Consider the following 23,426-nt stretch of genomic DNA (forward strand, 5'->3'; position numbering starts at 1 on the left):
GGCTACATTTTTACAGTTGACAACTTTTTGATAACTCCGCCCACTTTTGAGATACACGTCGTCAAAGTTAGGCACCCTAGAATGATTTTATTTTTTTCTTCTTGAAATTAACCTCTCACTTTTGTGTTTTTTTGTGTTTTAGTTCTGTTATAATATTTTGGCGACCCTTAAAAATCCTTAAAAACCAAGAAAAAATAATGCAAAAAAAATTTGCCACCGCGGGGATCGAACCCCGGTTGGTCGCCCCGTGAGTGTCGAAATAACCACTCGGCCATCTGGACACTTTTTTTTCAAAAAATTTGGAAAATTTAGTTTTTCAGAGTTATTAGAGGTTTCTAAATGTTTTAAAGCGGCAAGAGAAGGGAGGAGTAGAGACGCAGAGAAGCGAGACACCCTCCTGTTTTCGCACGCTCTCTCGCCCACTCCCCTCGCCGCCTGGGTGCCTAACTTTGAGCACGTGTATCTCAAAAGTGGGCGCAGCTATCAAAAAGTTGTCAACTGTAAAAATGTAGTTCTATGTTAGATCTACAAGAGCATATAATTTCAACAATTTTCCAACAAATTCTGAAGCCGTGACGTCATCTTAAAATTGGTGAAAAATCAGTCTGGCGCTTAAACCACCGTTCTCTGCTTAAATTTTTGAAAACATATCTGTAGTTTTTTATCGAAAATACTTTATTTTTACAAATTTAAACAACTTATATTTCACTAAAAACCGTCTAAAACCACCCACTTTTGAATAATCTGGCGTGCCTTTGACGCAAACAGCGCATATCTCAAAAGTGGGCGGAGCTATTAAAAAACTGTCAACTGCAAAAATGTATCTCTGGTTTTGATCTACACAGCCAAATTTACAAATATACATTTATTCCTCAAAATATTATCAATATCACAAAATAGTAAAAAAAAATTACAAAATAACACACGTGGTACTAGTATTCTCTCTTTCTGGAAATAGTTTATTGTACGTAACATTCCTTCGATCATAAGCTGGCGGAGGTTCCGATTTCCTTAGGAATGTCTGTTTCGCTTGCAGTTCTTGCAGTTTCGATTCGAGATCTGACATTTGGTTACGGTGTCCTTCGAACGTCGAGTCTTGCTCCTTGATTTTCGATTTGAGCTCCTCGATTTCACGGATTAATGAGTTACGTTTGGCGGTCGAGTCCCTGTGAATTAAATTTAGTTTCATTGTGTAGATCACAAATTGGCCTACAATTTTGTAGTTGACAACTTTTTGATAGCTCCGCCCACTTTTGAGATATGCGCTTTTAAAGATGGCGGTAAGTAGAGAGCCACTTGTCTTTAAATGCACTTATCTCAAAAGTGGGCGGAGCTATCAAAAAGTTGTCAAGTAGTAAAATGTGTAAAATTTTATGTAGATCATTTTTGTAATTGACAACTTTTTTGTCCGGTGTATTTCTAGTGAGTTATGGTAGGTCAACGTTTCAGTCGATGCACCATGATTGGGATATTGGTGCATCGGGACAGGTTTCACTATTTTTAATGGTTTTTTTTTGCAGTGAATGTGATTCTCGGTGTTTTTCAAAGTTCCAGCTATAAAATATGAGATTTGTAGTACCAGAACTTTGAGAATTTCAAAAAATTGCCAAAAAATTGCCAAAAAATGCAATGAAACCTGCTGTAAATCGATGTTCTAGTGCTCTCAAGTACCCAAAATCACTAAAAATAGCCCCAAAACATTTAAAAACTACTAAAAACTCTGAAAAACTAAATTTTAAAAATTTCTGACAAAAAGTGTCCAGATGGCCGAGTGGGAATTTCGACACTCACGGGGCGACCAACCGGGGTTCGATCCCCGCGGTGGCAAATCTTTTTTGCATTCTTCTTTCTTGGTTTTTAAGAGTTTTCCACTAGTTCCAAGGTGTTATAACACAACTAAATCACAAAACTGGGAGTAATTTCAGGAAAAAAGAAAAATAACTAAAGCCATTGCCTAACTTTGAGCACGTGTATCTCAAAAGTGGGCGGTGCTATCAAAAAGTTTTCAACTGCAAAAACGTAGCGCTGGTTTTGATTTACAAGATAAACATAAAATCAATAATTTTAGACAAAAAATAAAAAAGTTATAAATCCTCAAATTTGTCAATTTTTCGCAAAAAATCAAAATGTTGCAATTTTTCAAACGTCTATATCTCAAAAGTGGGAGGAGCTATCAAATGACTTTTAACTACAAAAATGTAGCCCTTGTTGTTATCTACTCACATTTTTAACTTATCACACGAGTCATCAAACCGAACTCTCCGTTTCGACGCATCAATCGGTATGATCTCAGCTTGCTCGAATTCTTCTCGAAGCCAAGTGTGTGTCTCGTCGTTGATAGTGGGCATCGACCCACTCCGGCACCGCTCAGCAAGGGCGGAAGGAAGTCTGGGCGATAGAATTTTTATAAAAGTAAAAAAGTTTTAAAAAAAACCTTTTTCCCTCCAACATATCCACCGCCACATGCACTCTTCTACCGGAAACAGCCAGACCGGATAGCCGGATCCCTTTCTCGCCTCGTTCGTCTTGGAGCCTAAAGTGTAGATCAAAAATCAAAATTTCAAGTCTCTAGAGGTACTGTACCTCAAAATCAGTGAGGGTAGAGTTACCACATTCTTGTCGAACACTTCACTACCGGTCCGTTTCATTTTCTTGTCACATACGGTCTCCTCGAGGACATCAATTGGAACATTTTCCTCGGTAAAGTGTTTGCGTCCCCAAAAATAGAGTTCCTGTTCGGTGGTGCTGACAAGAGTGAAGCCGTCTCCACAAAGGACGTGCTGGAAATGATATAGTTGGGGGCCTGTAGTTGAGAGGGGGATCCTGGATCCAGGATCCAGCTACAGTAATCTCAAAGCCCATATGTTCTCATCTACAGTAACCCCGATCTGGTCCAGGTTCTAACTACAGTAACCCCATTTGATCCCGGATCCAACTACAGTAACCCTCCAAATTTGACGCACAGTAACCTGCAATTTTAGTTTCCCACAACTACAGTATTTCGTTGTATCCTGAATCTTGGATCCAGCTACAGTAACCCTTGGAAACTAGAATTCCTGTAATTTCAATTTCCCATTACTAAAGTAGTCCGTTCAATTCTGCATTCCGGATCCTACAACAGCAACCGTTTCTGATCCGAGATCCAACTACAGTAACCCGATTTAATCCAGGATCCAACTTCAATAGTTCTATCTGATCCAGGATCCAACTACAGTAACCCCATATGATCCTAGATCAAAAACTACAGTACCCTTAGAATCTGAAATTCCAATTGTCGTCAAGACATTTTAATCTACAGTAACCCTTAGGCTTCAGAATCCAGGATCACCTCTACACTACCCCCTGTGAAATTCAGGACTACAGTAATCCACATGAGCCTACAGTAACCCGTCCGAAATAACGGTGGCCGAACTTTTGCGAAAAAAACCTCGCCCACCCCATCAACCATACCGTGCACGCATGATGAAGAAGTGATTTCACTGGTTTCACGGAGCGGACCGCCATTTTTTGATTGTGACCGAGACCCAGTTCGGTGTTATCGTTCCGACCAAATAACATTACTTGGCCGGATTCCAGAATGACTGAAAATTTTGAAAATTAGAAAAAATTTGCTTAAAAATGTCATAAATATGATTTTCAGTTGAAAATTTATCATTTTTGAAAACGTGTCAGGTTTTTCACTATGTACCAATTTTTTCCAAACTATATTCATTTTTCAGATCAAAACCAGGGCTACATTTTTGCTGTTACAGTCACAGTCCACAGGGAGTGGGCGAGAGGAGGAGACGCAGAGAAACGAGACGCCCTCCTCGTTTTGCACACTCTCTCAACAGCTAATCTTTAAAGGCGTGTATCTCAAAAATGGGCGGAGCCATCAAGAAACTTTTGACTACGAAAATGTAGAGCTAAGTTTGCTCTACAAAATAAATTTAAAATCATTAATATTGGATTAAAAGTGAAAAAGTTACAACAACTCAAAGTTGGAAAATTTTCCGTACACTCTCTCGCCTTTAAAGGCGCATATCTCAAAAGTGGGCGGAGCTATCAAAAAGTTGTCAACTAATAAAATGTGCCAAATTTTATGCTGAACATTTTTATAATTAACAATTTTCTGGGAAAAATTAATTCCAGAAAGTTACAAGCAAAATAATAGTCTCACCTCCCGAATGATAACTCCCAACTGAGAAATCAACGACTCTCTCCGGGAATCCTTGTAGAATAGTCGGTTTGTTTATGTAGTCCGTGGGGGCCTAAAATACGTTTCTTTCTTTCTTTTTTAAAATTTTGTCAAAAAAAAACTCACTTTTTTCTCTTTCGCAAAGAATCCAACCCTCTGTGTCAGATTGAGTTTGTTATGCCTATTGGAGCCCATCGCTATGAGACTTCCATCATCTGATAGAAGCATTGTGGCGTCTTTTCCAGCTTTCCCGTACACTATTTTCTTGTTGTTTGGCATCGGGATCTACAATATTTTAAAATTTGAAAAAAATTGAAAAATTGTTCAAAAAAAAATGTTTGAGGCCATCTAACAAGTCATATTGTTTCAAATTTATACTCATTGTGTAGATCAAGTCAAGGGCTACATTTTTGTAGTTGACAGCTTTTTGATAGCTCCGTCCACTTTTGAGATACAAGCCCTCAAAGTTGATAGCTTTTAAGCGGCGAGGGAGTGGAAGGCGAGAGACATAGAGAAGCGAGACGCCCTCCTCTTTTCGCACGCTCTCTCGCTGCCTAACTTTGACCACGTATATCTCAAGAACGTGCATAGCTATCAAAAAACTTTTAACTGCAAAAATGTAGCGCTGGTTTTGATCTACCAAGAAAATGTAAATACAATTGAAAAACTCACCTTTGTCGGTGTGAAAAAGTGCTCCAAAGTTGGCAATCCAAGTTGTCCATACTGATTACTCCCCCATCCCAAACATTCTCCGTTCTCCAATATTGCAATAACATGGTCGTGACCACAATAGATATCTTTGATGTTTTCTCTGGAAAGAAGGGGAAAATGTTTTTGAGCACTAAATTTTAGTATCAAGTTGGTCAAATCACTTCAAATGTGTAATTGATATGTAGATCAAAAGCAGGGCTACATTTTTGCAGTTGGAAGTTTTTTGATAGTTCGAGAGAGCGTGCGAAAAAAGAGGGTGTCTCGCTTCTCTGCGTCTCTCCCCCTTCACTCTCTCGCACCTGGACGCTGTCATCTTTGAAGACGTGTATCTCAAAAGTGGGCGGAGCTATCAAAAAACTTCATACTACAAAAATGTAGCCCTGTTTTTGATCTACAAGATAATCATAAATTCAATAATTTTGAACTGAAAATAAAAAAAGTTACAACCCTTCAAAGTTGATCAATTTTTCGCAAAAATTCAAAAATTGCATTTTTCAAGCGCACATATCTTAAGAATTTGAATAGCTATCAAAAAAATGTCAACCATGAAAATGTAGTACTGTTTCTTATCTACATAACCATCACAAATTTAAAATGAAATACCTGAATGTAAAGAAGCATTACCTCTTGGAGAATCAACAATTTTTTTTGTTTCCTACCTCAACAATTGCTCCAAAAGAACCGGTTTCGCCGAATCTTTCGCTTCCTTCCCCAATCCCAAATTCTTCGCAGTTCCAATAGTCATAAGAGTACCACGATCGCAACAAATCACACTGAAATAGTTGCCAACACCCACAGATTGAATATCCCTTCCTTTGAGCGTCTCAACGAGTTTCCCGTTTTCTCTGAAAATTTCTTTTGACGTCAGTAACTCCGTCGGGAATAATCCGATATTTTTGAAATTTGAAGAGTTGGATTTAAAAGAACGAGACCTTTCAGAAAAGTATAATCCTGACCACATTTGGAAATTTTCGGGTCCCACCACGAAAACTACAGTAACCCGAAATTCATCAAATGTGGTCATGATTATACTCATCTGAAAGCTCTTATCCTCCTGAATCCAACTATATGAGTTTCAAAAATATTGGATCAATTCTGACGGAGTTACTGTAGTTTTAGCAAGGAGGCTAGAGCGCAGAGAAACAAGACACACTGCGTCTCTAGCCCCAAAATTCAACATTTTCAGAATATAGGCATGATTATACTTTTATGAAAGCTCTCGTTTTCCTGAGTCCAATAATTTATATTTCATTTGGTCTCGACACAAAATTCAAGATTTACAGTGAAAAATTCAAAATTTTTTAAAAAAATTCTTGAAATCCATTTTTCCCGTGCCTATAAGTTGTTCGTGCTTCTCCAACTGTTTAAAATATTAATTTTGACTCAAAAATTCCCTGAAAAACTCCATCAAAAGGGACGATGCACCATGTTGTACCCACACATGGTGCATCGACTTCTAAAATTACGTTTTTAAGCGAATTTTTTGGATTTTTCAGGTGTCTAGAGGCCTAAAAACCTAAAAAAAAATAAACTCACATTTTCGAGAACTTTCCGAATCCTAATTGGCCACACGAGTTGTCTCCAAACCCGAACAGCTCATTATCATTGGTCAACACCATCGTATGAGTCTTACTCAACGCGATCTACAAAAATTTCCCCAAAATTATCGATTGAATTATCGATTGATTGACCTGTTTCACAGAAATCCGACCAGGTAGATCAGAAATCGCAGATAGTGTTATAGTGGGGACGTGGAGGTCGTAGAGAGTTGTAAAGGATATCGAGGAGCGCATCGAGCCAGAAGTGTGGTGGCGATGACGGTTTTCCGAGGGGCGGAGCATCTGAACATTTAAAAAAAATGTTTTTCTAGTAGATCATGAATAGGGCTACATTTTCGTAGTTAACAAATTTTTGATAACTCCGCCCACTTTTGAGATATGCGCCTTTAAAGATGATAGCTTTAAGTCTCGGCGCACGAAAAAAGAGCGCGAGATCTGCGTATATCTCAAAAATGGGCAGAGCTATCAAAAAGTAGTCAACTACAAAAATGTGTAAAATTTGATGTAGATCATTTTTGTACTTGCCAACTTTTTTGTACCGGGTCTTTCTAGTGAGTTATGATAGGTTAACGTTTCAGTCGATGCACCATTATTATGATATTGGTGCATCGGGCCTTTTTATGGGTTTTTTTGCAGTAAATGTGAGTATAGACCAACTAGTTGTTCACTTGGTGGCCTAACTTTCCATGGTGAAATTCCTAGTCCCTACCTTCAATGCCTGCGCGGCGGATGGTCGTTTCTGTGGATCCAACTGCAACAACTCTCTGATTACCATCTTCATTTCGGAAGTGTACGGTCCTTTGACTGGAGTGTAGGCGCACTGAAAATAAATACTTTTTAGGAAAATTGTCCACAATCTATTAAACTAGAAAAAGGTTTTTTTTTGAATTTTTTTCATCAACTTTGAGACTCTGTCTCGGCTTTAAAAAATATTCAAATTTATTCAAATTTATGATGTCTGTGTAGATCAAAAAACGAGCAACATTTTTGCAGTTGGAAGTTTTTTGATAGCTCCGCCCACTTTTGAGATACACGTGCTCAAAGTCAGGCGGCGAGAGAGCGTGTGAAAAGAGGAGGGTGTCTCGCTTCTCTGCGTCTCCCCTTTTCTCTCCTCTCTCGCTCCAAAAAGCTGTCGTCTTTGATGCCGCGTATCTTAAATGTAGGCGGAGCTATCAAATAACTTTCAACTAGAAAAATGTAGCCCTGATTTTATTCTACAAGACGATTATAAAATCAATTATTTTGAACAAAAAAAAAAAAAGTTACAAAATCTCAAAGTTGGTCAATTTTTTGCGAAAATTAAAAAATTACATTTTTCAAACGCATATATCTCAAGAAGGTGAATAGCTATCAAAAAGTTGTTAACTACCAAAATGTAGACTTTTTCTTGATCTACATGGCTATATCAAAATTAAGGAGATTTAACATTATTAAAAGTTGTATAGAGATTGTCAAATTATAACTTTTTGTTGTCAACATTTCACCATTAAATTTTTAGGAATTGAACAGTAATATGCTATCAACTTACTGTCATAATACTATTCACCAGCGCCGGGAGGTTATCTCCCTCGAATGCTTTCTTCAAACAGCACATCTCATAAAGAATACATCCGAGTGCCCACATGTCACTTTTCTCGTTATAAGACACTCCAGAGCACATTTCTGGAGATATGTAATACGGTGTGCCGACGACTGTCTTCGCTCCTTGAGCCAACGTCTCCGTTCCCATTATTTTCGAAATTCCAAAGTCGCCGATTTTGACGAATGAGTCACGTGTTAGAAAGACGTTTGCGGTTTTGAGGTCTCTGGAATTAGGCATATTAATGTTTGCGAAAAATTGATCAATTTTGAGCTTTTGTAACTTTTTTATTTTTAGTCCAAAATCATTGATTTTATGCTTATCGTGCAGATCAAAACCAGGGCTACATTTTTCCAGTTGACAGTTTTTTGATAGTTCCGCCCACTTTCGAAATACACGTGGTCAAACTTGGCGACGAGAGAGCGTGCAAAACGAGGAGGGATTTTCGTTTCTCTGCGTCTCTCCCCCTTCATTGCCTCGCCGCTAAAAAACCATTCATCTTTGACCGCTTGTATCTCAAAAGTGGGCGGAGCTATCGAAAAGGTGTCAACTACAAAAATGTAGCCCTTGGTTTGACCTACACAATGAATGTAAATTTAAATACATGTGACAACTCATAGCCTCATGAAGAGCTTTCAAACACGACCAATTTTCAAATGTTCATAACTATCATCAAACTGAGTCGATTGACTTCCAATTTTCACAGAAAATAGTTTGGGTTACTGTCATTTTCTAAACCAAAAATTGAGTTTTCAGCTCACCTATGTAACACACTATTCTCATGAAGATAGGCGACAGCCGAACACATCTGAATCATCATATCGACGATGAGTTCCTCTTCGAGAAGATTCTGACTTCTCGCCAACATCTGAGCAAGTGTTCCTCCGTCTGCGTATTCCATTTCAATCATCAGAACTCCTTCCTCTTCAAACGAATCATAATAGGCGATGATGTTGGGGTGTTCGATGCGAGACAGCAGGGAAACCTTTCAATTTTTGTTTTGTTTTTAATTTGAAAGATTATTTTCTATGTTTTTGTTGTTTTATCAGACATCACAAGCGCGCTCTACTGAGAATATACCGCTATCATCAGATTGCTAGGATATCAATCGCGCTCCACTGAACACGTATGTTGAAAATAACACAGGGAATGAAGCAACCCAGAGATTTACTAATTAGATTTCGGTAGAGCGCATTTGCTTCTGATTTAAGATTTTTGATGATAAGAAAAGTCAGGTGGTGCTTGTTATTTGTGGGATGTCATGCGTATCGGAATTTATTTTTCAAACATTTTACTAATAAGGCAACGTCAATGTTTAGAAAATTTTCAAAAAAAAGCTATTTTTTGTGAAAATTGGTTAACTTTGATTGGCTGTAACTCTGTTATTTAGAACCAAAATGTTTTAAATTTACAGTCATCGTGTAGATCACAAATTGGACTACATTTTTGCAGTTGACAACTTTTTGATAGCTCCGCCCACTTTTGAGATATGCGTCTTTGAAGATAGCGCTCCTATCTACACGGATTGCCTAAAAGCCGCAACCTTTAAATGCGCATATCTCAAAAGTGGGCGGAGCTATCAAAAAGTTGTCGACTACAAAAATGTAGTCCTATTTATGATCTACACATTCATATAAAAATAATATAAATGTTTATTAGCATGACACTTTTAGAGCCAGTCAAATGTTGGCATTTTTCCAATTTTTTCAGAAATTTTTTTCCGAAAAAATTTTAGATTAAAAATTTTGTCATAATATTGCGAAACATTTTTCAATCTTTTTCCAGAATATGAAATCTCATATCTATAATTAAATCTTACGAAATACCTCATTCAATGCTAATCTCCTCTGCGAACTATCCAAATCATACATGTTGATTTCCTTTATGATAACCAGCGAACTGTCTTCTCGTCGACGATACAGTACTGCTGATCCGAATGCTCCTGTAGACAAAGAAATCAATCAATAATTCAAGTTTTTTAAAGGTTACCTTTCCCCACCGTCCTAATCCTCTCATACCGATTCTGGGCGGATGTGGCACGTGGATTCGGATTGGTGATCATTATGTCATTGTTGATATAGATGTCGACGATTCTTCTGGAAATTGGAAATAATAATTATCAGAAAAGCAAAAATAACAAAAACCAAAAGGTTTGGGCTCGCAGCAAAACTCGAACCCTGGCCATCCGCGCGGCAAACAGACGCGCACCCACCTGCGCCACGCGCCCACAGTTTAAAGGTAAGGGTGTGGGGCGTAGACAAAAGTGGTGTTTTCAAAAGTGCGCGGCGCGCCGAAGGTGCGACAGACAAGATTAAAATACGAAAAAGGTGATTTTTGTTGAGTTCATCATGCAGGTGGGGAGTAGAAAACGTGAACTAAACGAATCAAAATATGAAAAAAGACACAAAAACGGGGAGAGCACACGGGCGGCTCATTAGAGAAGAGAAGAGACTAGAAAAGGTGGTTGCTAAGAAGCGGAAAGAGAGAGAAGAGAGGGATTAGAGAGAGAGAATGGAAATAAGAGAAGATTACACAAAACACAATGAAGAGTCTCCCATCAACTGACCTGTTGTGAGGAGCTAATTCTGATGAGAGGAATCGGCTGACGAGGCGCACCGAGATCTGGAAATTGGAGGGGCGGGGCTAGGGAATAGCTGGTTTTTTTCTGGTTTTAGGAAGTCAGATTGTAGAGGATTCAGATTATACCCTTAAAAAAGTTGGTTAAAATCCGTTATGTTTGAACTATGTTTCTAATTCTTTAAAAAAATGACTTTTCTTTTTTCGTTTTTGGGGTTTTCGTCGATTTTCGAATACTCATAACTTGCTTAAACTCAACTTGGCAGACTGTAATTTTATGTTGAATTGTGGATAAAATTAAGGGCTACATTTTTGTAGTTGACAACTTTTTGTTTGGTAGGTCCGCCCACTTTTGAGATATGCGCATTTAAAGGTTGCGTGCGGCTTTTAGGCAATCCGTGCGAGATAGGAGCGCTATCTTGTAAGACGCATATCTCAAAAGTGGGCGGAGCTATCAAAACGTGGTCAACTGCAAAAATGTAGCCCTGGTTTTGATCTACAAGATGTCATAAATAAAAAATAGAAAAACTCACAAAAAACGACCCCAAGCGGGTTCGAACCTTGGTAGCTACTCTCATAGTTCTCCCCTTAACCGACAACTACTCGGCCAATTTCAGATTTTGGCAAAAATAGGTTTTCTGACACGGCAAATACAGTTTTGAGGGAATTTTGATGTCAAAAATCGTATTTTTCTGGTTATTTTGGTGTAAAAATCGCATTGTGGCGTTAACTTTTCAATTTTTTTGAACTTCCAACTTTAAAGGCGCATATCTCAAAAGTGGGCGGAGCTATCAAAAAGTTGTCAACTATGAAAATGTAGCCCTATGTTTGATCTATACAATTAATATACTTTGATGTTGGCTAAATAATTGTTGAGGAAACTATGAAAGGTCAAAGTGAGTCTATTTTCACAAAAAACAATTTTGTTTCAATTTTTCAATTTTTGTTTTTTGAAATCCAAGCAACTCACTTTCTTCTTGCTAACCGATTGCAATGCCAGACACATTTGAGACGTGTTCTCAATTGGAGTAGTCAATAAAAAATCGATAAAAGCTCCCTCAATCAACACTTCTGAAATAAGCCATCGGAAGAACTGGGAGACAAATGAGCCGGCGTCTTCAAGCGTCTCTTTTGTGATCTCCTGGAATCAATCAATCGATAAATGTGAGATCAAAAATAGGAAAAAACTTACCATCTCATCAAGAATCCTTAGTTTAGTATCTCGATTTTGGATGTGGAGGCCAAGATTGCGGATGCGACCCGCAGAGTAGGGTTTTAGCATTTCTGCAAGTTAAAATCTTCATGAAACTTAACAAAAAATAATATAATGATAATAAAACCTACCCCAAAATCAAAAAATAAGAAAACAAAAAAACTTTTGTCTCTCCCAAAAACCAAACCCCGGACATCGCGCGCGTCGCACACCGCCTTAACCAACTGCGCCACGTCACCACCAAAAGTTCATTGCACCCCGGGGCGTATAAAAAACCGGGCGGACGACTGACCTTTCAACTCGCTCAACTTCACCGTCACACAATATCGTACGATGTTGGCATCTGAAGCGCGGATTGCGTCGAGATTCAGCGATTCAGCGTGACACAGAATAACAGTACTCATCGTCTGTCTATGAGAGCATAGAGAGGAGAGTTATGTCTTTATGCTCGCCGAGCAGCACAAGTTGGAATCAGTTGTTACCTTGTGCTCGTCGTCGTCAAGGAGACGCCGCGGAGCCTCTCTTTTTTGAGCTCGTGGTGAGTTGGAGAGAGAGAAAACTTTATTTCTCTCTCTCTCTTTCCCTTCAGTTACCCTCAATTTCTCTTTTTTCGAATTTTAATCAAAACTTTAGCATGAGCTCTTTTTTTGTGCTCATGCTTCATTGAGACCCCTATTTAGCGAATTTTTCGGATTTTTTTCTGATTTTTTTGATTTTCAGACCTTCAAACACCTTTATACACCTATAAAACCAAAAAATTCGCTTAATTTTTACAAGAAAACGTAATTTTAGAAGTCGATGCACCATGTGTGGGTACAACATGGTGCATCGCATTTTTTTTGTTTGTTTTAAGGGATTTTTGAGTGAAAATTGAAATAGGAAAATTACATTTCTGCAAAAAAAACTTTTTTCGATTTTTTCAAAAAAAAATTCGTATTTTTCACTGGAAATCTTAGATTTCGTGTCGAGACTAAACGAAATATAGGTATTTGAACTCAGGAGGACGAGAGCTTTCAGAAAAGTATAATCATGACCACATTTGATAAATTTCGGGTTACTGTAGTTTTCGTGGTGGGACCCAATTGACTCCGAATATGGGCATGATTATACTTTTCAGAAAGCTCTCGTTCTTCTGAATCTGAATATCTTTATTTCATTGATTTAGACACAAATCTGAAGCGATTCTCACCGTCTCCACTTTCTCCTTGAGGATGATATCTTATCAATTTTTAAAGGCGCATATCTCAAAAGCGGGCGGAGCTATCAAAAAGTTGTCAACTGCAAAAATGGAGCCCTGGTTTTGATCTACAAGACGCACACAAAACCAATAAATTTGGACTGAAAATAAAAAAGTTACAAAAACTCGAAATTTGTCAATTTTTTGAAAAAAATTTAAATGTTGCATTTTTCAAACGCACAAATCTCAAAAGTGGGCGGAGCTATCAAAGAATTGTTAACTAACAAAATGTAGCCCAATTCATGATCTACCGAAAAAATATCAAATTGAAGATGCTCCGCCCCACATAACTTTGCGCATCTTCCTGAAAATCCCTGCTATTCCATTTTGTCTCATTTACTCATCCCACCAAAATCAAAAAATAAAGAAAAAAGTGGTGTCATCCCAATTCCACGTACACCAATCAAAGGAGCGGTTGTAGTCTATCAATCAATGATGACAAACAACACGCATCCAATGGTCGGAGACGTGGGTAATTTGGAGACTTAATTATTCACCACGGGAGCAATTAACTTACTTGTCGCAATATTTGAATAAGAATAAGAATATGAAAATAGTTTCTAAATTCTGAAAATGCATAGGGAATTCCATGAAAATCGGTGAGAAGGCATTGATTTCGAATAAATACTCTGCAGTTTCGTCGAAGATGGTTAGATCTGAATTTCACCTTGGTTTACACCGTGGTACCGTTCCCTCTGACGGTTTTCAATACGAAAATTAAACATTTTCTGCATTTTTGCTACTTTGGACCAAAATTTCAATTTTTTTGTTAAAAAAATATCACACGTAGAGTCCCGGACTACCTATACAGACGCGCTCTATTGACAAGCATGGTACACTTTTGCGTCACGGTGAACTTTCGAACACGCTGTGCATACCGTGGTGAACATTAGAATTCATTCAACGTGAATTCAAAGTGAAAAAATAAATTCTAATGTTCACCACGGTATGCACAGAAAGTTCGAGAGTTCACCGTGACGCAAAAGTGTACCATGCTTGTCAATAGAGCGCGTCTGCATAGGTAGTACGGGACTCTACGTGATATATCATTTTCTGTCTCGAAAAATTAAATTACAGCGTTTTTTTTCCGATTTTCTCGTTTTTTCAACAATTTCGAAATGTCACATTAAAAGTCTAAAATTTCACCAGACGTGCTCAGATTCTTGTTGAATTATAGAATTTCAAGTTTTTTTATTAAAAATTACTTAAAAATTATTTTTCGAGTAAATTGTGTCTGTCGACATGAAAAAAACGCGGAAACTCAAACAAAACACATTTCAAAATTGGATTTTTTCCAAAAAAAACTATTTTCTTTCTCTTCTCAAAATATTTATCTTAAATTTTGAACCCTTGTTATCATACTTGCGAAATGTCGGCTCGGATTCAAAAATGTTAACAATTTTTTCACAACATTTTTTTGGAATTTTCATCAAAGATAGTCAGAATTCAACATTTTCAATTTTTTTAATACTGAAACACTGGCTCGGTGAAATTGTTTAAATCGAGCCAGCCGAGCAATTCGCAAGTATGATATGGACTGCACCATAGTTGTCAAGGCCCGGCCCGGGCAAATTGGCGCGAAAGTAAAATTTTCAATTTTTTTGAATTTTTTCGCGAAAAAGTCAAATTTTCGACTATCAGTCAGAATTAGAAGAAATTCTGAAAAATAGTCAAAAATGGTCACATTTCCGATGAAAAACTGAAAAAATTTCGAAAAAAAATTGGAAAAAAAAGGGTCATTTTTTGAAGCCGGGCCTTTGGGCCTTGAAAATTTTCTACCGGCCCGGCCCGGGCCTTGACAACTATGGACTGCACCCTATCACTCCAAAATCTACTTTTAAAGCGTCAGCGCGACAGGAAACGCGTCAAAAGTCTACTGTTCGCATTGCGCGATAAAAATGTTTTCACAGGGATAAAACCAACTTTTTTGGATATTTTATTGCTATAAAACACCAAAACTTTACCGAATTCGATAGAAAACGGCTGATTTAGTAATACTGTATAAAAACTGTTTTGCTATTACCCATCCGCCGGTGGCTGACCACTCGCTCAAAGTTCGGCCCGGGGACGCGGAGTGGGTCTCGTTGCGGAATTTCGATTTACGGCGGCTCTTGACCGTACTTTCGCCATAAAAAAGTTTTATACTACGGTAGTCGCGTCGAGACCCACTCCGCGTCCCCGGGCCGAACTTTGAGCAAGCGGTCAGCCACCGGCGGATGGGTAATATGCGCCTTTAAAGCTACAGTAAGAATTTTAATCCGTCAGCAATGCGTTTGGATGCGTAGGGACCTGTGCGACCCTGTGAATATGTGCTCGTGCAATAATATTATGTTGATATGTGAATATATTGAAAATTGATGAAATTGATGAAGCATGTGATGAATATAAAATGAGTAATTGAGAAGGGGAGAAAAATTAGAGAGAAATACAATGCTTCTTTTTTATAGACCTATTCACAAGGTAGCAAAACATCTATTCCTTGTGAATAGATACATTATGAAAGTATTTGCAACTGCGCCCTATCGAAATCTAGAAAATTCCGGTGGAGCGCGCTTGCAATAATAATAAAATCAAAATGAATAATGGAAAACCAACAACAACACAAATAGGAAAGTAGCAAGAAGAAGAAGAAGATAATTAAATAATATATAATTAAAGATAATTGACCTACCTGTCAGCATCCCATTGCAATATACTCCGTGTCTGGTATAATATTGTATGAATAAAACATCTTTATAGTAATTACATATATATGCATAAATATTAATTAAATATAAAAATTCGCAAGCAATAAATGAATGGATGACAATTTGAGAATTTGAGATTATGAGAGAAGACAAGGCGAAGAAATGGAGAGAGAGAGAGACGAGACGCAGAGAAAATATAGGAAATTCAGAAATTATTACAGATTCCGTGTACTTCTGAAAATTCTTCAAAAAACTTTTCTTTTTGAAGCATATGCTGAAAATCGCTCCACAATTCCTATTCTCCTGGAGCTTCGATGGAAGAGATTTTCCACGCGGCCCCCGTGTAGTCCTCTCGGACAAGATTTTTGCTTATTTCCTCGTTTTCTCACTTTTTACAACAAGTTTTCGTGATTTTTTCAATTTAAATCGCGAAAAACAGTTGTTTTATTCTATTTTTTGCGATTTAAATTGAAAAAACTACGAAAATTTGTTGTAAAAAGTGAAAACCGAGAAATCGAGCAAAAAATCTTGTCCGAGAGGACTACACGGCCGCGTGGGAAAACTCTTCCATCGAAACTCCAGGAGAACACGATTTTCAGCATATGCGTCAATTATTAAAGTTTCTTAGAATTTTCAAAAGTATACGGAATCTGAAAAAAAATGAGAAAAAAAATAGAGAATTTCAGATTTAAAAAATTGGAAAAATAGTTAGTAGAAGCAATTGCAATTTATATATAAATATGGACAAACCGGATGGAAAAATATCAAAATTAATGTGAAAAAATGCAAAAAAAAATTCAAACGGATGGACAAGGAAATGTGACTAGTGACACCTGGATTTCTAGTAGAGAGAGAGAAAGAGAGAGTGTTGCAAGTGCGCTCTATTGATAATTTGATGAAAATAGAATTTTTCGCTAAGCTCCGCCCATTTTTAACATTGAAAATTGGTCGAAAATTCTGGAAAACTAGTTTTTGATCGATTTTTCGAGTTTTTACCGTTAAAATACACACAAAATCACGATTTTCTAGTTAAGAAGGAGTGAAAATGGTGTATTTTTAAGAAAACACAGCCGAACATCGTATTTTCAGTGATTTTTCGAGAAAAAAGCACGAAAAATCATGAAAAATACGTTTTTCAGCAGTGTTTTCGTGAAAATACACCATTTTTCCCCTTTTAAACTCGAAAATCATGATTTTGTGTGCATTTAAACGCTAAAAACTCGAAAAAATCGATCTAAATGGTTAAACATGGGCGGAGCTTAGCGAAAAAATCAAATTTTCTCAAATCTCTCATTCTCAATAGAGCGCACATTCATCACTGCCTAATAATTCTGATAATATTGTCCTCTCTGTGGCGGCGGACCATTCCTACCACGATATTGAGGAGGAGAAAGAATCTGCTGAGAGCCGGGAGGCGGCGGAGGAGGAGGAAAAGGCGTCGAAGGCGCGCCAGCCACCTGAGGCGGTGGCGGCGGAGGAGGCGCCTGGAGCGAAGAGAAAGGATTCTGAGAATTCTGATGAGAAGGATTCTGAGAAGACGTCGAAGGAGGCGGAGGAGGCGGAGGAGGCGGAGGAGGAGGCGGAGGCAACGGCGGAAGTGGAAATTTATGTAAACCGAGAGCCGAGAAAAGTGTACTTTGTACGTTAACCACTGACGGTGGAGGGGGCGGAGCCGTGGGCTGGGGCGCCGCCGGCGCGCTTGAAACCGGTGGCTGCCATGGTTCTGATGGCTGCGGCTGCGGCGGCGGCGGTCCCCCAGCCGCAGAAACACGCCAACAATCTCCCGGAAAAGTGGGCGGAGCTTGCGTGGGAATCATTGGTGGCATCGACACTGAAATTATCGATTTTTCTGGAATTATACAATTTTCAGTCGAATTCTTGCCAGGAGGGGCGGCATCTGGAATCCGTACGCCAATCGGTGGGGGCGGGACGTTGACCGGTGGGAGGAGCATCGGTGGTTGTGGTGGTGGTGGGTACTGTTGTTGTTGTTGAGGGGGCGGAGCCACCATCTGGTAATGCATTTGAGGGGGCGGGGCGTTCGGAATGAGTGGTGGTGGTTGAGGCGCCGGAGGAGGTGGCTGAAACGAGAGGCGGAGTTTAGTAAAATGGGAAAAGTGGGCGGAGTCTGGAGGGAGAGAGGCTCCGCCCACTTCTCGCTTCGAAAATGAAAAAGATTGAATGGGCGGAGACCAAACTAAGCTCCGCCCACTTCTGGAAAGTTCGAGTGGGTGGAGCTTATTTTAGGCTCCGCCCACTTCTTTCTTTGAAAATGAACACTTCGAGTGGGCGGAGCTTAAGTAGGCCACGCTCACTTTTCATTTTGAAAGCGGAACATTCAAAATTAGGCTCCGCCCACTTTTTTACAAGAAAAATGCAAAAAACTAAAAGTTGGGCTGAGCCACTAGTTTTTTGAAAATCTTTATTTTTAAGGGGCGGAGCTTAACTAGGCCACGCCCATTTCCTCCGCTAAAACTGCCGAAAACTCACATAACACATCATATTCTGCTGATAAGTCGCCTGTGGTTGTTGTTGTTGTTGTTGTGGCGGTGGCTGTGGTGGCGGCGGTGGGGGCGGAGCGTATTGATAAGGGGGCGGGGCGTTCGGTGGAGGATAGTATCTGAAATGATTTTGGTGTTGATTTACGAGCGTAAATCGGCAAAACTCGTAAAACGGATTTTGGTGTGGATTTACGGGCGTAAATCGACAAAACTCGTAAAACGAATTTTGGTGTCGATTAACGGGCTCCGGGACGTTTCGACACCAGACATTTCGACACCGCGACATTTCGACACCATTGAAAATCGAGTAAAATTTGACTCAAAAAGGAGGTAGTATTAGGGTTTGAAGAGTCCGGGGTTCGACCCCGGGTGCTTGAAAAAGTGTTTTATTTTTATTTTTGGGTTTTTGGTACCAATCTGACAACCAGGGTTCGACCCCCACGGGTATCAATGTTTTTTGTTTTTTATTTTTTAACATTTTGGTACTAATCTGACGTCCGGGGTTCGACTCTTGATGCTGGCAAAGCTTTTTTGATTTTGATTTCTGACATTTTTCTTCATCTAAGCTAGTTAGAACCATTATTGCGAGGAAGACGGGAATAGCTCTTGATCAAACGACTTGTACATGTTTTTGAAAAACCATTCTGCATTTTGTATGTTTGAGAAAAGTTTCTCCGTATTCCGGGAGTGGTTTTCTCAAACATTCGAATTATCATAATTTGAGTTTATGCACGCACAAGTCGTTTGACCAAGAGCTATTCCCATCTTCCTCGCAATTATACTTCTATCTAGCTTAGATGAAGAAAAATGTCACAAATCAAAGTCAAAAAAAGCTTTGCCAGCATCAAGAGTCGAACCCCGGACGTCAGATTAGTACCAAAATGTTAAAAATAAAAATAAAACAAAAAACATTGATACCCGTGGGGGTCGAACCCTGGTTGTCAGATTGGTACCAAAAACCCAAAAATAAAAATAAAACACTTTTTCAAGCACCCGGGGTCGAACCCCGGACCCTTCAAACCCTAATACTACCTCCTTTTTGAGTCAAATTTTACTCGATTTTCAATGGTGTCGAAATGTCTGGTGTCGAAACGTCTGGTGTCGAGATGTCTGGTGTCGAGTTGTCGCGGTGTCGAAATGTCTGGTGTCGAAACGTCCCGGAGCCGATTAACGAGTGTAAATCGACAAAACTCGTAAAACGGATTTTGGTGTGGATTTACGGACGTAAATCGACAAAACTCATAAAAACTGATTTTGGTGTGGATTTACGAGCGTAAATCGAAACCAATTTTTTTTCCGATCATTCTTACGAATAGGGCGGCTGAATGGGCGGTGGAATGGGCGGTGGGGGGACTGCCATATGGTATTGAGCCATATTCATATCGGGTTCCTCTTTTTTGACGGGTGCAAGGTCGAGTGATAACGAGTCGTCGGATACCAACTCCATCTGATCGGATAGGTCGTCGCGTCTGGAAAAATGTAAAAATTTGGGGGTAAAATGGGTGAAAATAGCGAAAATATACTAAAAAATCATCTGGAATCGTCAAAAAATGACTTTGAGGATCTCAATCTACAGTAACCCCCAGGATCAAAACTTTCAGGATCTGAGTCTACAGTAATCCCTAGGATCCAAGATTTCAGGATTACCAACTACAGTAACCTATAGGATCTCAATCTATACCTACAGTAGTTCCTATGATCCTAACTACAGTAACCCCCGAGATCCAATTTTTTTGGATTGAAACTACAGTACCCCCGGATCCAAAGGTTTTCGGGATCTCAATCTATAGTAACTTCTAAGATCCAAGTGTTAGGATCCAGCTACAGTAACCCTAGGATCCACCACTTCAGGATCCAAACTACAGTAATCTATAGGATTCACATTCAGAACCGACAGTAATCTCCAGAATTTCATTATTTAGGATCTGAGCCTACATTCATCCCCAGTATCCAATATTTTTCAGGATCCGAGCTACAGTACCGCTAGGATCCAAACTACAGTAATCCCCCTGATCCAAATTTTCAGGATCTGCGCCTACAGTAGTTCCTAGGATCCTATATTTTTCAGGATCCAAACTATAGTAACCCCCAACATCCTTATTTTCAGGATTTGAGCCTACAGTAATCCCCAGGATCCAAATTTTCAAGATCCAATCTACAGTAACCCCCATGATCCAAATTTTCAGGATCTTCATATACAGTACCCCTAGGCCCCAATTTTTCAGGATCTAAACCTACAGTAACCCCCAGGATCCAAATTTCCCGAATCTTCGCCTACAGTAACTTACACTCTCTGCTGTTGCTCCCCCTGTTTCTTATCATATTGACTCATCAATTGCTCCTTAAACGTCTCCATCAACTCATTCTTAATCTTTTTCGAGCAATCCTCAAGAGCCTTATCCAATCCATCCCCCAGAGTCTCTTCCACTTTAAACGGGCTAATTCCGAAATTCATCGCTAATTGCTCAATTAACTCTCTTCTATTTACAGCCGCCTGTTGGTCTACAACAGGGGGCACTGAAACCGAATTCGACGGTCCCGGTGAGCCTGGGGGTGTCTTCGGCCCCCTCCTGGGCCGTTTTGTCTCCTCCTCCTCCTTCTCTCGTTCGTCTTCTGGCGTCGGCGGTGTCCTGGGACCTATCCTTTGTACATGTTCATTAATCATATCCTCATGTTCCGGTGGAAATAATTTCAGCCATTCCTCAGAAAGCTCCGCAACCTCGTCCTCCGTCATCTTCTCGTATCCAAGAGTCCCACAATTCTCCATTTTTCCCAATAACATTTTATAGCCGAGCAGCCGATCGACCATCATTTTTCGATGAATAAAATCGCTGATCGTCGAGTCCTCATTCTTGAAATTTTTCAAATTATTCGCAGTCAACGGGAGGTAATCGCGTGGAGAGTGTTGTAGAGGTGCTTCTCGTCGTTTCGCTTCTTCTCTTCGCTTCTTATTTTTCTCCCGTTGTTCCTCGTCGATATCGTGCCATATCCTATCGACTAAATCAGTTTCTTTTCGTGGCATTGTTGCTCGGAGACTGGCTGTTGGGTGGGGGATGCTTCGAGGCCTTTTTCGGTTGAGCGGATGGTGTGGATCGACGACTGGAGGGGGTGGCGGAAGGATCTGTTGATTGGAGGAACTGTGACGAGAGTAGCCAGAGATGGATTTGCTGAAATGATTTAGAGATGGTTACTGTAGTTAGGGACCCTAAAGATAATACTGTAGCTAAAGATTCCAGATCCTGGATTCGATGCGTTACTGTAGTTAGGATCCAGCTACAGTACCCAGAAAGTAATCTTTTTTATGGTTACTGTAGTTAGGTGGGAACGACCCTAAAAGATCCGAACTACAGTAACCCCCAGGATCCAAATTTTTCAGGATCTGAATCTACAGTAATCCCCATTGTAGTGAGGGGCGTACGATCCTGTAGCGATAAGGGAAAATTAGGAAATCGGTGAACTTGAAATTCAGAGATTACAGTAGACCCTGGATTCTGGATCCTAGGGGATTACTGTAGCTTGAGATCCTGAAATTCTGGATCCTAGGAGATTACTGTAGGTTCTGAATGTGAATGAATTCTATAGGTTACTGTAGCTTTCCTGGATACTCAGAGAGTTTTTTGAAATTAGAGTTTTTTGAAATTTTCTGTCAATTTCGCTCAAAAAAAAATCTAGAATCACTCTGTAACCGGGGTGGGCTAGAAATCTATGATTTGGCTTTCTAGTCCACCCAGAACCTTGGCTACAGTAACCCATAAGATCCAATTTCCAGGATCCGGGATCTCAATATACAGTAATCCCAAGGATCTCAGTCTACAGTAACCCCATAGGATCCGAATTTGCGAGATCTCAACCTACAGTAATCCCTAGGATCCTGGATACAGAGCAGTCTCTGAGATTCTAGTTCCCCCCATGGCCTAACTATTCCCCAATCGCTATTTCTAGGCCACCTACCGTCTCGTCTCTTGCGGTGTGTCACCATTTCGATAATGCCGCCGATCCAGTGCTTGTTCCTCCATAAAATCTGGAACAGAGAAGTTATATCATATAGTTTTTTTGAAAATTGGTGAAAAAAGTATAAAATCGGTGAAAAACCTTTGAAAATCGGGTATTTTAAGCTCAAATTTGCGATAAATTTCATATATATAGGGCATTTTCAGAGAGAAAATTGAATTAAAATGAGGTAATGTAGATCATACAAGGAGGGGGAAACGCCTGAATGTAACATGAAAAAAATTGGATTAACTTGAGAAATAAGACACCGAATCGGGGGGGGGGGAATAAACAGAGAAAATTCCAGAAATAGGACAGAAAATTTGTAAATTTGTAGATCATTTTGAAAATGAAAATGGGGGCGGGGCTTGAAAGTGAAAAAATTGAATTAATAAAAGATAAAAAGGCACAGAGATAAAGAGGACGAATAATATGCAATCGGTTAATTTCTATAAATTTTTGAAAATAATTTTTTTGAAAAAAAAAGCGACAAAATTTTAAGCTATTTTGTGGTGCTTTGAGCACGAATTGGTGGTTGAGTTGTGGTGGAAGTGGTGGGCGTGGTTACTGGTGGGCGGGGCGGACGGTGTTGGCGCTCCTGAAATATGAGAGAGAGAGTAATTAGAGGGTAATTAGAGAGTAATTAAAGCGGCTATCTACAGTAACCCTACAGTAACCTTATAGAAAAATATAATGAAAAGGGGGCGGAGCCTAGGCTATTTTTAGCGCTGAAATTCCAGATTTTTCAAATTTTCGAGTTGAAAATTGACGATTTTCAGCCGAAAATTGATCATTTTCAACCAAAAATGGACCATTTTTGGTAGAAAATCCACCATATTCAGCTAAAAATATGCGTTTTCACTTAACGTTGATGGTTTTCAGCCAAAAATGGAATTTTTCAGCTGAAAAATGACAATTTTCAGCTAGTAAAAATGCGTTTTCAGCCAAAAATTGACCATTTTCAGCAGAACACCAACAAAACAATTTCAGTCAATGATATGCGTTTTCGCATAAAGTTGATCGTTTTCAGCCAAAAATCACAATTTTCAGTCCAGAATTGACAACTTTCAGCTAGAAAATACGCGTTTTCAGCCAAAAAATGTGATTTGACTGAAAATTGACCACTTTTAGCCAAAAACATGCATTTTCACTGAAAATTGCTTAATTTCAGTCGAAAACTGACCATTTTCAGCCAAAA

At 39.2% G+C, this 23,426-nt stretch overlaps 3 protein-coding genes across 3 annotated transcripts; 1 reads left to right on the plus strand and 2 right to left on the minus strand.

Moving 5' to 3' along the window:
- Nucleotides 1-910: 910 nt before the first annotated feature.
- Nucleotides 911-12,220, minus strand: GCK72_003057 (uncharacterized protein; the record flags this gene model as incomplete). Its single annotated transcript, XM_053723781.1, has 20 exons — nucleotides 911-1,166; nucleotides 2,224-2,388; nucleotides 2,435-2,533; nucleotides 2,584-2,780; nucleotides 3,451-3,581; nucleotides 4,160-4,250; nucleotides 4,304-4,462; nucleotides 4,850-4,988; nucleotides 5,548-5,733; nucleotides 6,425-6,531; nucleotides 6,580-6,729; nucleotides 7,157-7,267; nucleotides 7,976-8,252; nucleotides 8,788-9,011; nucleotides 9,853-9,968; nucleotides 10,016-10,122; nucleotides 10,593-10,648; nucleotides 11,574-11,744; nucleotides 11,796-11,887; nucleotides 12,109-12,220. 20 exons carry the CDS (start codon nucleotides 12,218-12,220, stop codon nucleotides 911-913), a joined length of 2,946 nt encoding a protein of 981 aa, XP_053592426.1.
- Nucleotides 12,221-12,252: 32 nt separating this feature from the next.
- On the plus strand, nucleotides 12,253-17,388 carry GCK72_003058 (uncharacterized protein; the record flags this gene model as incomplete). Its single annotated transcript, XM_053723782.1, has 2 exons — nucleotides 12,253-12,354; nucleotides 17,044-17,388. The coding sequence occupies 2 exons, from the start codon at nucleotides 12,253-12,255 to the stop codon at nucleotides 17,386-17,388; spliced, it is 447 nt and encodes a 148-aa protein (XP_053592427.1).
- Nucleotides 17,063-22,254, minus strand: GCK72_003059 (uncharacterized protein; the record flags this gene model as incomplete). The annotated part of the gene is made up of 6 exons (XM_053723783.1): nucleotides 17,063-17,571; nucleotides 17,623-17,818; nucleotides 18,228-18,357; nucleotides 19,549-19,707; nucleotides 20,527-21,405; nucleotides 22,190-22,254. The coding sequence occupies 6 exons, from the start codon at nucleotides 22,252-22,254 to the stop codon at nucleotides 17,063-17,065; spliced, it is 1,938 nt and encodes a 645-aa protein (XP_053592428.1).
- Between the last annotated feature and the right edge of the window lie 1,172 nt (nucleotides 22,255-23,426).

This window comes from Caenorhabditis remanei, chromosome I (genome assembly GCF_010183535.1).
Source record: "Caenorhabditis remanei strain PX506 chromosome I, whole genome shotgun sequence".
NCBI classification, from domain to species: Eukaryota; Metazoa; Nematoda; class Chromadorea; order Rhabditida; family Rhabditidae; genus Caenorhabditis; species Caenorhabditis remanei.